At 35.7% G+C, this 13,693-nt stretch overlaps 1 protein-coding gene across 2 annotated transcripts in view; it reads right to left on the bottom strand.

Moving 5' to 3' along the window:
- Nucleotides 1-4,754: 4,754 nt before the first annotated feature.
- LOC142973567 (lachesin-like) overlaps nucleotides 4,755-13,693 on the bottom strand; it is an 83,650-nt gene continuing 74,711 nt past the window's right edge. For both annotated transcript variants that reach the window (XM_076115412.1, XM_076115404.1), the window contains 2 exons: nucleotides 6,060-6,230; nucleotides 4,755-5,704 (listed from right to left, as the gene is read on the bottom strand). In XM_076115412.1, the coding sequence (XP_075971527.1) occupies nucleotides 5,481-5,704; nucleotides 6,060-6,230 (395 nt within the window). In that variant the 3' untranslated portion in view covers nucleotides 4,755-5,480. The remainder of the gene's footprint in view (nucleotides 5,705-6,059; nucleotides 6,231-13,693) is intronic.

The raw sequence follows: 13,693 nt of genomic DNA, 5'->3' as shown, positions 1-13,693 counted from the left end.
GGACAATTCTATTATGGTATATTATATTAAGCGCTCCCCAGACAAAGGGTCGTGACATCTTATAGCTGGAGCTCGTTCGTCCACTTCATTAAGACATGAATTATGAATGGGAGGGCATTAGCATCCATCTAGAGAGCGCGTAACTATGAACACCATTGTCATGCAGATTGTGGCCGGACGTAGCCGACCATACCCTCCAATATGAGATGTTTGCAAACAAATATACATCGATAATATCTGTTCGTTACTAATTGTTCTCGGAATTGCAAATTGTGATAGATGTTGGGTGTTCGAGGTGGTTTAGTTTCTAGAACTCTATTGAGAATCAGTGTCGTTAGTAGTGAAGTGAGAATGTGCTCACCGTTTCATTTGATTCGATATTAAATCTACGTTTTATGGAATCAAGGTAAATATTTTTTATCTTTCGAATCTGTGTGAAACTTGAAAAAATGATATCGTACCGATCGGCGCAACGCATTTGCTTGTACTTTAGAATTCGTTTGTAAAGCCCTAAATTACCGTTTATTTGGGTCTCATTGGGCATGTAATTTTATTGACTTAATTAAATACTCTATCAATTAGTAAATAATAATATTTTTCAATATTATATTCATATTTGACTAGATATTCCAGATGAGAACTCTATCACCATTTCATTTGCTATCCAGTTGCGGTTTATATAAAAAGTGGTAGTACATATAAATAGTTGTTAAATTAACTCTCTCGTTTCAATTCTTTTCATTTAATAAATTGTAAATTCCAAAGGTAAGGTTTGAAATAAATACTTCAACTAACTTTTGCTGGACGGCAATGTTGAGTGACATCGCGTAAACTTACTTGCAGCGAAGTGTAAGTTCACTTGAACGTACAAATTCCAAAAGGACACATATCTTATATCGTTGCAATGTGAGTTGTGACCTTTTGGAAACAGCATATTTCGACTTATCATTAGTGTTGGCAATCACACATGTTCAAGTGAGTGTAATTAGAACTGTTTAGTATCAACTCTGAAAGTTGCTTGTAGTTTCGGAGTTTTGGCATGTAATCTGTAAATGAAGAATAATTGACTGCGATTGTAAATATACATTTTGAAGTATATTTCAATGAATAGTTACGATTTACACGTGTTAATTCCTATAATTAAGTCAAATTAAGGGTCATCAATATTTTACAACACGTGCAAAATTAAATTGGTAAAATACGTATTATCGTGTTTTAAATAATTAAAAGTGATTTATACATAGCGTTGCAGTACTGAAAACGCTACATAAGTTATGCTTTCTGTAAAGGACTTGGCCAGATTTAAAGCAGGGAAATAATCTTTCAACGAAAAAAATAAACTGGCAAACCTAACAATAACGCGCACCCTTCGTAACTCACGCATTATTTACGCAACTAAAACTACCTCAGCCCCAAAGGGAAACGCAGAAACGTCATAAAAAAAACCTATTCTCATCTGTTATACTATACACCGTATGTATACATTCGCCACTTAAGATGCAAACAGTGACATCGAAATCGTTATACTCGAGGGAATTTGGAAATGTACGGAGCCGATATTGTGTTAGTGAGTACTATTCGAACAAAGATGGCTGAATATCAGCTGTACGCCTAAACCTCGCCTTTGACTATCTGGACAAAGACTTCAAAGGGAAACCTCAGTGAGGGTGTACCATTAATAAAACGCTTTGGTGACTTCCGTACGGTTGTGTATCCTCTTTCATTCTTTTCACAACTATTGATGTTGACGATGAATGACCAGGCTAGCTTCAAAATAGTTTTCCGAGTGCGTGCTTTAAAATTTAGTTGAAAGGCGTGTGAGGAAATTTTATTTAAAAAACATTTTAAGAGTGCAATAAACTGTTTGCATTAACATCTTATTATGGACCAGTGTAGTTATATTAGACACTATTTGTGATATTCGTATATCGTAAGAAATGGCGATTGAAATACTATTACTTATAGCAAAATTTACAGTTTGCTTTATGCTCAACTATTTTTTTAACATAGAGAAATAGTTTGGACGGAAAGTTATCCCATCCTTGTCATCAAAATTAGGGGAGCGTATATAACTTGTATTCCTACATGGAAACGTACAACACGATTTATTCTGTGTATATCATACAAATTTTACAAGGGTTGGATATTAAAATAACCAAAAATTTATATTCAGTATCGCCACAAGCGTCAGGGCAGTGTTCTATACGACATTTATTCAATGAAAACTCAGTACATTTCATTGTTTGTAGAGCCATGTATTACGTGACTACGAGACCATTGGGTTCCTACTAGGTGAGTTCCCATTTTGCCTCAACATATACGCTAGGGTTGTCGCAATGAAAATAACAAAGCCTCGGGTAATTTCGCTAATGCAAGTGGTTACACCCTATCTACATCGCACTTACAGAGGCTCCGCCCGAAGGTACCTATTAAGCGGGTCGACATACGGGATATTGTAGACCTTCACCGGTATATTTTGACTAAGTGTTAATATTAAGGTGGTATCGTCGTAGGATAGCTTGAGTGTACGAATGGTCTAAGAAATTGGGAGCGTGTAACCATTTCACAGGATAGTTTAATTTGCTATTACTTGCCTAGTGTGGAGTTTGTTACCTATCTTACGGTAAGATGTTTCTAAATGTTTCACTTTGAAAACATGTTTGAGATAATCTTTGGGTGTAGGCTTTGGACGGCTTATTACTTACTTGTTTGGTCGATTCAGCCGTTTTCGTGAGAACCTAATGAGGATTGATAGTGAATGAAGAAAAATGTTTGAATCGAATACAGTACTAAGAAAACAAGTTTTAAATATTTTACTTCGTTTATATTTGTTTCGCAGGCAATATTATACATTCATATAAGGCCGATAAGTAAAGAAATACTGGCTATATGATAGATACAATCGTTTACCAGTTTGTGAAATAATATGTAATACACAAACACATTCGCGTAAAATATGACTACGAAACTTTCACATAGTATTTTAGATACAGTTTACAAATTATTTCTCATAAATTCAACAATATTAAAAACGTTAACAATTTACAAAATTTTCTCCTATTTTATAGCATTTCAGATTTACATACATTTTTAATATAGCTATAAAATTTAATTTAAAACAACATAAAATATATGTAAATGAGCAAAATAAATTCTAAACGTTTATAACCGCGTAGCTACGTTATATTTATGTACATATACATTAACAGTTTATATTTAGATATACAATATAATGACACAGAGTAGTTACACGCGTACGCGACGCCACACAAACAAATACAACTCCAATATTAGTAGAAAGTATTGTACAACAGCATTTTAGAATGGATCTTAGAGAAACGTAAACATCCTTACAAATGGATCAAAGTGAGAAAGGTTTAATTGGATGTAGAGAAGTCGAGATGTCGACAATAGCTTGAATAATGCTGCCATCTGAGAGAACGTTTTCCTATATAGTAGGTACTCTTCATAAGAACTATAAGTAGAAATTGTAATGCGACGCTCTGGTTAGATCTATGAAAGACAGCCACAACTTTGACGTCTCCTCAAGCGACTCATTACTATTCTATTACTGTACTCTACTAATTTAGGAATTAAATCATGCAGATTTAGCAGTTTCATGATTACGCCACAAGAATTGCCTGTCCCATGACTTGGCAACTACATTAATGTTTTTTTTTAGGGATGTCCAGCCAAAGTCAGCATCTCAACTTAAAACTCAACGCTCTGAAGTACTCTTCAATTCCACATACAAATCAATAACATGTTAACTTCATACAATATTAAGCATTTACACTGGTAATACAAGCTGACATCTGATGAAATACTAAACTATTACGTACTGTTACAATCACTTACGAGTCCGTTCACCTTTAACTATAAAAATGTACCATAGTCTTACTAAACACTGTTTAGTGTCTAACGTCCAATTACTGAGACACAGACACTAATTGCCGTACAATGCTAAGCCATGCACAAATTTAAGACAAGCACGACGAAAGAATTAGTTCAATTATGTAACGGCTGGTATATACGTGACGAATTCGAGATTAATAAACGGTAGAATTGCGAAATGAAAGATTGGAACTCGGATTTTTATAGGAGTGTTAGTGAAACTTGTTGGGAATTTAGGTTAAAATATAGTGAGGAATGAGTGATCGCTTTAAATTTGATATAGGCAGGTATAGACTGATGACTTGAGTTGAAATGATTTTGTGTTGTAGTCTTATGAACAACATTTTAAAGCAATTGATATCGTAACAATGTCTTCAAATAATTCCTTCCTAATGATACACAACTCATTCCCATCGTATATTTTACTCCAATCTGGGGGCACGGCAGTGCCCCCGCAAGTCGAGCAAAAAAAAAGCGGCACGGCCGTACTATCCTTTTCTCGAAGCAATTCAGGCTATTTTCGACCCCCTATAATTTCGTTGTGGATAAAACAAGAAGCCTGAATTTTTAGCAACTTATCAGTCATTGTATAAACACGGTATATTTAAAATTTCAGTCAATTTGAACCAGTAGTTTAAGAATGACAACTTGTTAAAGTTTTGAATTTTGTCACTCACTGATTCACTGACTCACTGACTCACCGATCATCAAAAGTCTAAGGTACTTCTAGCAGACATAGAAGCTTCAAATTTAGAATACAAATAGAATTTAGTGTTTTAATCATGGGAAAAATTCAATATTTTCTAATTTCGGTCCAGTTTTCTAAATACATCAACTGCAACAATAACTTTGTAATCCTATATAAATGTATGGGATTACAAGGTTACATTTGCAGTTAATTAATCATTATTACTGTAGAAAATAAAATAAATAGGTGTAGATAAGTACCTACTATATGAGGCATAACTTAAGGGTGTTTAGCCCATGAAACTGAACAACATTCCCATAGGAAAATATGTTGAATTATGAAAAAAAAACGTCTTTCCATACAAATTGGACTTATGTTCGCTCTACAAAAAGAAGTGAGATGCCATCAAAAACATTCTGTAAAAACCTCAAGTCTCGCCGTAAAAAGTTGTGAGATCTATATAATACCAAGTCGATTAATCTATTTAGTCTCTACTTAAAGGACCTTCTGTCTTAATTTATTACGTATGTTATTATCATGCCAATTAAAAAAAAAACGTTTAAAACTAATAGATCGACTTGGTCATCGCAAGAAAACACAAATTCACTATTAACATTTCAGGAGCATTAACTTCTCGTCTCGCAAATCATGCGATGGCCAGGTCGATTTATTAGTTTTAAACGTTTTTTTTTTAATTGGCATGATAATAACATACGTAATAAATTAAGACAGAAGGTCCTTTAAGTAGAGACTAAATAGATTAATCGACTTGGTATTATATAGATCTCACAACTTTTTACGGCGAGACTTGAGGTTTTTACAGAATGTTTTTGATGGCATTTCCTTTTCACGGTACTCCTTTGAGGCTTAACTTTGCACATGGCTTGGAGGAGAAAGTTTAGCATACGGCGAGTACTAAGGCTGTTATTAAAAACGTTGCGTGTGGTTGGACGCAGGGAGAGGCGGCAGTGGGAGGGCCGCCGCCGCCGAGGAAGCCTGCGTCCTCGTCACGAGGCCCTCCTTCCCGGAGAGGACCTTGAAGACTGGAGCGCACGTCGTTCGTCTCCTCGATGGCGTAGTCCCGATCTTCGTCGTCGCGCTTGCGGTTTGGTAACTCCATTTCTGTGTGCGGAAATGAATTGTTATGGCCTTTTCTAAAATTGCTTTTGTAATTTTTTTAGATGTTCCAGAATATTTTTTTGAAACTAGAATATCCTGGAATAAAATATGGTTATTTTATCGTAATAAGTGAAAAGTTCATTTATGCATGAAATCTTGATTACTTAAACCATCATGAAAAGATTTTCTGAAATGTTAAGGTATACAATATTTTTGTGTTAGATCTGACGTTTCAATTAATTCCATCATAAAATATATTCCTCTCAAAGAAAATCAACAACGACAGTTCAAAACAAATTCAACTTCAGACACCGAGACCGCAATTAATACACGAACACACTCTCCCTTTGTCACTTACCGTATAACCGAATGTTGCCTTCGGCGTCGCCTATAGAGTTCTTAGATATGCACTTGTACCCCCCGAGGTCACTGCGCTGAATGTTGCGTATAACGAGACGCATCTGAACGCTGTACGCCGAACTGTTGATCTCTGTCATTTGGTATTTGTCGTTGGTTATGATCATCTCGCCTGGAAGGAAACCGCTTGTGAGTATTTAGAATTAAGTATTATGGGACATTGTTATTGCTTCTGTTACCCGCGAAGTACTAACTGAATTTTGTCTGAGATGTTTATGTGTCAAGGCTATGTTTGAATGACTAGCTAAACCTGCGTTTGACGCTACGACGAAAAGCTAAACATAGATTATGACTATCTACTTCATAAGATTCTTTTGTCTTCTTCAGTGAAGGCCTATTATAAAAAACAAAACAATTGATAATGAATTGTGTTTCAAAATATAAAATATGGTCATATAAATATTAATGCCTGCTTCATAATTTTAAGTCTATGCTGAGCTACACCTATTTACTGGAAATGATACATTAAAAAATTGGCACTCCAATTGATCTGTTATCTTAATTCCTCTACACTTGAAATAGATATGATCGTAATGAAACAATAATATAATCCACTCAAAAACATCTTGTAATTACTGAACTATCTTCGCCTGAAAAGTTACCAACATTTTTCACAGTCGTACAGAAGTAAATATTTTGTAGAACATAATGCAAATATAAAACAATCAATATATGGAAACGATAAAGCCATTCATCACCCATTAAGTACACCGTCTGCATCATCAAATATTAATTTTATTTCCAAAACGCTAGTCGTCGTTTCTGTTGATACAGTCATTTGTTTCATCGCCCTTTATTCGATAGGCACAAGCCTTTCCGTCCATTTATATTCGCCCACTTCCGACCATTGACCGTCCGATATCGAATTGAAATATTGTTTCGGCATGTCGTGTGCGGAACAATACACTATATGTTCACATAATGTATATCTACTTTACCCTGTGTGTATGTGCTAACAGAACAGCATTCGGTTAAAATAATATTCAATTTCATCCCATGTTGCAATGTCAACAAGCAAATGTTGATTTTGGGGCCAAGTGTTAACATTATTCGTTCCTGTTCAATTTGTCAGTCGGAAAGCTTAATGTGCTTCACAAAACAATAGTAATTACAACGATAAACTGCCGCTTTGCGATTGTTAATCCATTAATAGTGGTGCGTAGCTGTATCATGTTTGGGCGAGGTTGTTTGTGAATCAAAATGTACCGCATTGTTATGAATATTAGCTATTTGTCTACAAAACAATGAAAACCTTTTAAATCCGTGCAAATATACCATGTTGGAGATTGAATGAATTCAGTAAAACAATCAGTTTGTCGAACTAAACTCAACCAATCTAACGTTTTGAATTATAAATTGGATGAACGATAGTATTTTGTATTCACAAATCATGAATATTTGTTCTATATCTATTATTGGAAGTAATTTAAACGTGATAAGATAAAAACGTAAATTAGTCTCCTTTGAAACAAAACGGAACGGAGGTATACTATATCAATCCTACATTTTTGAACTAATGTACTTGATCTATTTCGTTATTAAAATAAGTCACTCGAAAAATGTAATCTATAAATAAATGTGAGGGCAAGAATGTCGTACTAGTTATTTTCAATATAATAAAATTGATATCAATTGCGTATACAATGTGTGCGTAACTCGATTCGTGAATATTTGTTGTCAGTTACATTATTACTGCGGCGGGGCCGGCATGCTTGTTCTACATTAAAAATTGCTTGCATTCTTCTTGTGGCGCTTTATTTTGCGGTGGATTTTTATTTTTTATTGCCAGCCATGGCTTACCCGTATTAACTGGCAATTTTAAATTTGAAATAGGCATTTTAATCACGGGTAGAGGTAGAATCTGTTTATGACCGTAAATTATGGTCATTTGACATCCGTTCAAGATTATTATGCGTTTTAAATGGCTTATAGAGATATTTTATAATGGCTTATATAGAGAGAAGATTATTATGGATTTAAAATATAACTGTTGAATGTTTGTTGGATGAATAAACAAACTAATTTAATATTTGATTTCGTTTGAATACCTACTTACATTATGTAACAACAAACAGCTAAATTTATCTAAATAAAATTCAAAATCGGCCGTAATCCGTGTTCATACATCACGGGAAAATCTGTAATAGTGTAAACATTGCCTTTATAAATTCGATAACATTAGCTTAATGCTGCTAATTTAGCTTATTTATTTAACGAGTGAATAAACATTAAAGCTTAATAATCTATTTATATTTACTTTAATCGCATTTTGATAGCAGATTGATGTGCTTTTTAAATAATTTAGGCATGTAATTGGTTTGTTTGTTGTCATAATAATATTTAGTTTAGTATTGCCTCCGTTGACTACAGTTGGCAGTGTGTAGTTTCATCATTTTAATTTTATGTTTGTTCAATAATCATTTTATTTACTAACTAGTTCTTTAGTTCATGTATACAATTGTCGAAACTAACATTTAACAGCTGAATCAACTTGGACGAAACTAAACATGAACATAGTTAAAGACACTGGTTCAAACAAGCTAACTTTAAAAAAAAATACTTTCTAGCACTTAGACAGTCCTAGAAACCGAACCCGGGACCCCCTGTTAAGCAGTCGGATACACTACCGACCGCGCTATAGGAAGTCACTATTAATTACAAACTATAATAATATTCTTTGCGCTTTTCCTAAAAATATAAACAATATCTCAACTATATGGGAACGTTCATATCTGACGGAACATACCTCGCGTATTATCGGTCGCGCAACGCCAGAACAGACAAATGTATAGAAAAACACTCGACCGTTCACACTCAACCGATGATGCGTCGGTGCGAAACCCATACAAATTAAGTTACGCCCGACGCATCTTCCGTCAGATATGAACGTTTCCTAAGTCCCATTCGTCTCGAAGTTCATTCAAAATTGAAGTTCGCCGGCGGTAATATAATATTGTGAGTCGGTCTTGATGCGATCGTTAATCACGGCATAAGGCGTCGTCGCCGCACTAATACACTCGCTCGACTTCGCTTGATCTCACATTGATAGACTCGCCTCATTTCCTTGTTTGAGTTTTGATTGCATATCTTTAGAAATATTCTGTTTGTTGTACCTTTTTTATGCAAATGACAGGCGTCAAGAAAAATAATTATAAGCTAGAAATTATAGTTTTTCAAGACTATGCGACTATTCAGTATATAAGTACACATTTTGAAATTGCGAAACGTTTTAGCATTATATCTATACACTAGCTGACCCGCGCAACTTCGCTTGCGTCACCTAAGAGAACGGGTCAAAGTTTTCCCCGTTTTTGTAACATTTATCGTTTTTACTCCGCTCCTAATGACCGTAGCGTGATGTTATATAGCCTATAGCCTTCCTCAATAAATGGGCTATCTAACACTGAAAGAATTTTTCAAATCGGACCAGTAGTTCCTGAGATTAGCGCGTTCAAACAAACAAACAAACAAACAATCAAACAAACAAACAAACAAACTCTTCAGCTTTATTATATTAGTATAGATATTAATTTACTTGTCCTGAGTAGTCCTGACTAGTTAGTCAGCATTAGTCGATTGACTTACTGATAATCATTGCAACAATAGAGGCGACAAAAATTAAATTTGGACAAGGAATGCCTTTTAAGACGTGGTGATTTTTTCTAAAATTGAACTCGTGCTAACAAGAACGACATACAAGGACCCACAAGGTTTGAACTGAAATTCCGAATGTTTAGTTTTTTAATTTTAAACAAAGAACTAAATTCATAACAGCCAGCTACAGCAATAATCATAGTTTCTAGAACGAAGGAGGTTTGCTATCACGGGTGAGCATTTACGAACTGACAAGAAATATATCGTATTAAGGAACGTACTAGCAGACAATACGTTAGAGCTATCTAGTCAGTGTTATAGTACCTCTGAGTTCACAAGTTACGAGTACACCCTAGCAAGTCTACCCCCGTTAAATGGGAGCAAAACATCTCTGTCTGGCGAGTATATGTCCTATATTACCGAACTAATATTACTACAGTCTTAAGTTTAATTTCAACTGCTCATTTGACTATTCCGTTGTGGAGTAAGTTCTTGTGAAAAATTATTTTAATTAAAAATTAAGCCTGTTTTGTAGTCACACAAAATTAAATAATCTTCTCATTGTGATCGGTACAAGAACTTTTTCGGTTAACACCTGTATTATCATTTGGCCGCTGCTTTCAGTTGCAAAGATATATAAGTTTAAATTCAATTAATCAATGCCTTGATAAAGAAGCGCCAATAATAGATTTGGTTGTAAATTCAACGGTCACAATAAAGCTCCATTAATAATGCGGTCAAGCCAAAGACATCGAGAGGTGACGCGAGACGCAGGCATGGCGCTGGACCGTTGACCACAAATCTGCGGCCCGCTTGATGCAACTGACACCTCAGGGGCTTGCGGCCCCGCAATCCTGCCACAACCACGCCCCCTTTTGTTTATTGTTGACAACTTTATTAATTAATTACCGATTTAGAGATAAATCGAACGCATTGACTTTATCAATGGTGGGAAAAAAACGAGGTCAAGATTAATTGATAGTTTTGTTTGTGGTGTTATTTATGGCATTGTTTCTTTTTGTTTGTGTATGAGTTATGAATTGAAAATAGTTCCTATTTACATTTGTCTGTGAAACAAAATGTTAACATAACAATATAAGTTTGTGCAAGAGTTGTTTTTATTATATCCTACACCCGACTGTGCAAGGAAATGGTCAATAAATGAAATAATGACTAGTAATATATTATCGTATCGTGTAGGCGGCAAAGTAAATTACGACGTTAAAAATAAAACCATATTGTAACAGACAACTGAATACGTCCCATTGAAAGCACCATCGAAAAATAACCTGTGCATCGTTACAATAAATTAAGCAATTTTATTTAAATAAAACCCGATTGAAATTACAACAAAAAGTTGTTGGAAGGCCTGGATGCGAGAGCGGACACTCCCATTCCATGTCCGGCGCGGCCGGCACGCCGCTTGTCCCATCTCGTCACGCCCGTGTATTACCTAATTTAATTTGTAGTCCCCGCAATTTATGGGCCGCAGAAGAGCCGTCTACCCCCTCTGTTTGTTAGTAACGGCCCAGACATGTGGGCCGTACGTCACTCTACCATTTGAGTGTTAATTGTTTAAAAAGTTATTGCGTTTAAGGCAAAGTTGAAACGACAATGGCCTCGCCAAACAAAAATATGGCCACCGTATAACAAACACCCGATTTGCGTTTTAAATATCTAATAAAATTCACTTTATCGTCGTGCATAAAAAATATTGAATATTATCAAAATAATGAATATTAATAAGCGATAATGAATATTAAAATGTGCAAATGCGTAAGGGAGACGGTGCGACACGAGATCAAAAGAGAACCCCGAAAAGCGGTCTTTTGGAAAATGTTTTGCATAGTTAAAAATTAGTTTCTATATTTCAAAATATGAATTTTAATATGTGATGCATCTACGCTTTTGAAGTTAAAATGAAAAGTAAAAGCCGTGCCTAAATCCAGTTGTTCAGTAAAGCACAGTCGGTTTAGTTTTGGAGAGTAATATTTGGAATTGAATTTAGATTTGTACGAATATTGTGGTACGTACGTGAGAGTAAATATTGTGACTGTAGCCTAAAGCAATTTGAAGCGGGCGGGCCAGCGGTCTTTGTTGCATATCGGGCGGTAATAGAATTTGGTCCGCTTTTTGCGCGGTCGGTCGCTCCGACCGCGTAATAGCGAGCTCGGTTGCCTTTGTAACTGCATCTAAATCTGCCTGCACTATGCATCCGCCTGGTTAGGGTATAACCAATTATTCAGTAGCCGAATATAAGCATTCATTTCTACGAATTTGATATCAATGACGGATTTACGGATAAAGCGTCTCTACGAGATAAGTCTAATCAGAAAAAATACATAACACAAAAAAGATATCTTATTCAAAAAGTAGGCTTATTTTAATTACAGTGTATAACACTCGCTCAACGAATATTGACTCTTTATATCTTAGCATGGAACTGATTTCATGGCAACAATACTTTAGATTTTGATTGCTAAGTTTATGCATATATTCAAACCAAAATCTAAAGCAATATAGTCAATAATGATAACATTAATGGACGTCGGCGAGACACCTGTTATCTAAATGTTAGTCCGTATTTCGTAGCACTTCGAAGTTAATTGTAGTATAGTATTCAATCGGTTTAAATTCGTCCCGACAATAAACTAAGTTCAAACTACTCGTAAGATCCCCATTGTACGCCAAAATATCTTAATTACCGTTTCGAAATCTCAATTTAAATGCGTCTAACTTTAGCAAACTCTGGTTGCACTTGCGTTCGAGCGCATAAACTGTTCGATTAAACCGACAAAAAAATATAAGTTTAAAGACCGCATTGCGAAAAAGTTTTGTTCGTTTTGTCAGGATTCGGTGGAGGACTGCTCACACATGTCGCGGCGGGCGGTGCTGCGGACGGCGCCGGACGGCGACCAACGGCACAGCTCGCCACCGGACGGCCCGTAACCCGTAAATCCATTCCTAACTCGACTTTAGTGGCCGGCCTTGTCGGCTGACCGTGCCCGGCGTTTGTTGCAACGCATTATCCACTTGAAAATTGGCGCTTTCCACTAAAACGTATTTCGGTATGTACGATTGCAATTGCTTTCGCCTGCTCTTTACGCCATAAAAACTCAGAATTACGCAGAAAGCAGACTCTGCAGTTTTTTAATATTATACGATTTGTTTTCCCGGGCCCCCAACGTCAATTGGCTGCATTCTGTTTTATAGATATAGCGAAATTATACAAATGCCGGCACTGCATTGTCAGTTTTATGAATAGCTCGATTTACGGCGGTGCGCGACCGTTGGGTCAGTTTTGTTAAAGTCACAGCGTAATCTCCCGCATTTGATCTTTATTTCCTTCATCTACATACGTAAAACAAACGTAAAGTAAATATTGAGCTTATCTCTGGCACATCGCCCTCTGTTGGTCTACGAGTGCTTTTGTCCATCTGTCACCCGAGCACTAAATAAGCAACTTTTATCCTGAGGGCGTCATTTTAATGAGAAATAATGAAGTTCCCGACCTCTCTGATGTTTTGTTAGGCTAAGAGCCGTATTTGTATTAGTTAGCACGTGTTTTTATATAGGTGTTTCGCAGGTTATATTTCACAGTGTCCAATTTAGTTTCCCTTTTGACAGCCGCCTATTTGCGTTGACCAATGGAGTTAATATTGCTTAAATGCTTTTGGAGCAGCTATTTTTACAAATAGCTTCGCTTTGTTTTGACTACAACATTAGTTTAGAGATTCTACGTTATTAATTTTTCCTATTCTGTGAAGTTACATTTCAGTTCAGTACGACGAATTTTACAAGACATTTTTCTATAGATTTAGTGTCCAATATTTCAGATCTGCGGTAAATGTAAATGGTTGGAATTGAAGAGTCGATAGTAGTTTCACTCGCAACGTACGTTATGTCGCATGCTTTTATTAATTCTTTCAAAACTTTAAATAGAAAAAGGAACTCATTTGCTAAAGCATTTTCTATGCTGGT

Source organism: Anticarsia gemmatalis, chromosome 1, assembly GCF_050436995.1.
Source record: "Anticarsia gemmatalis isolate Benzon Research Colony breed Stoneville strain chromosome 1, ilAntGemm2 primary, whole genome shotgun sequence".
In the NCBI taxonomy this organism is placed as follows: domain Eukaryota; kingdom Metazoa; phylum Arthropoda; class Insecta; order Lepidoptera; family Erebidae; genus Anticarsia; species Anticarsia gemmatalis.
The sequence above is the reverse complement of the archived record's forward strand: the minus strand, read 5'-3'. Positions and strand labels throughout refer to the sequence as shown.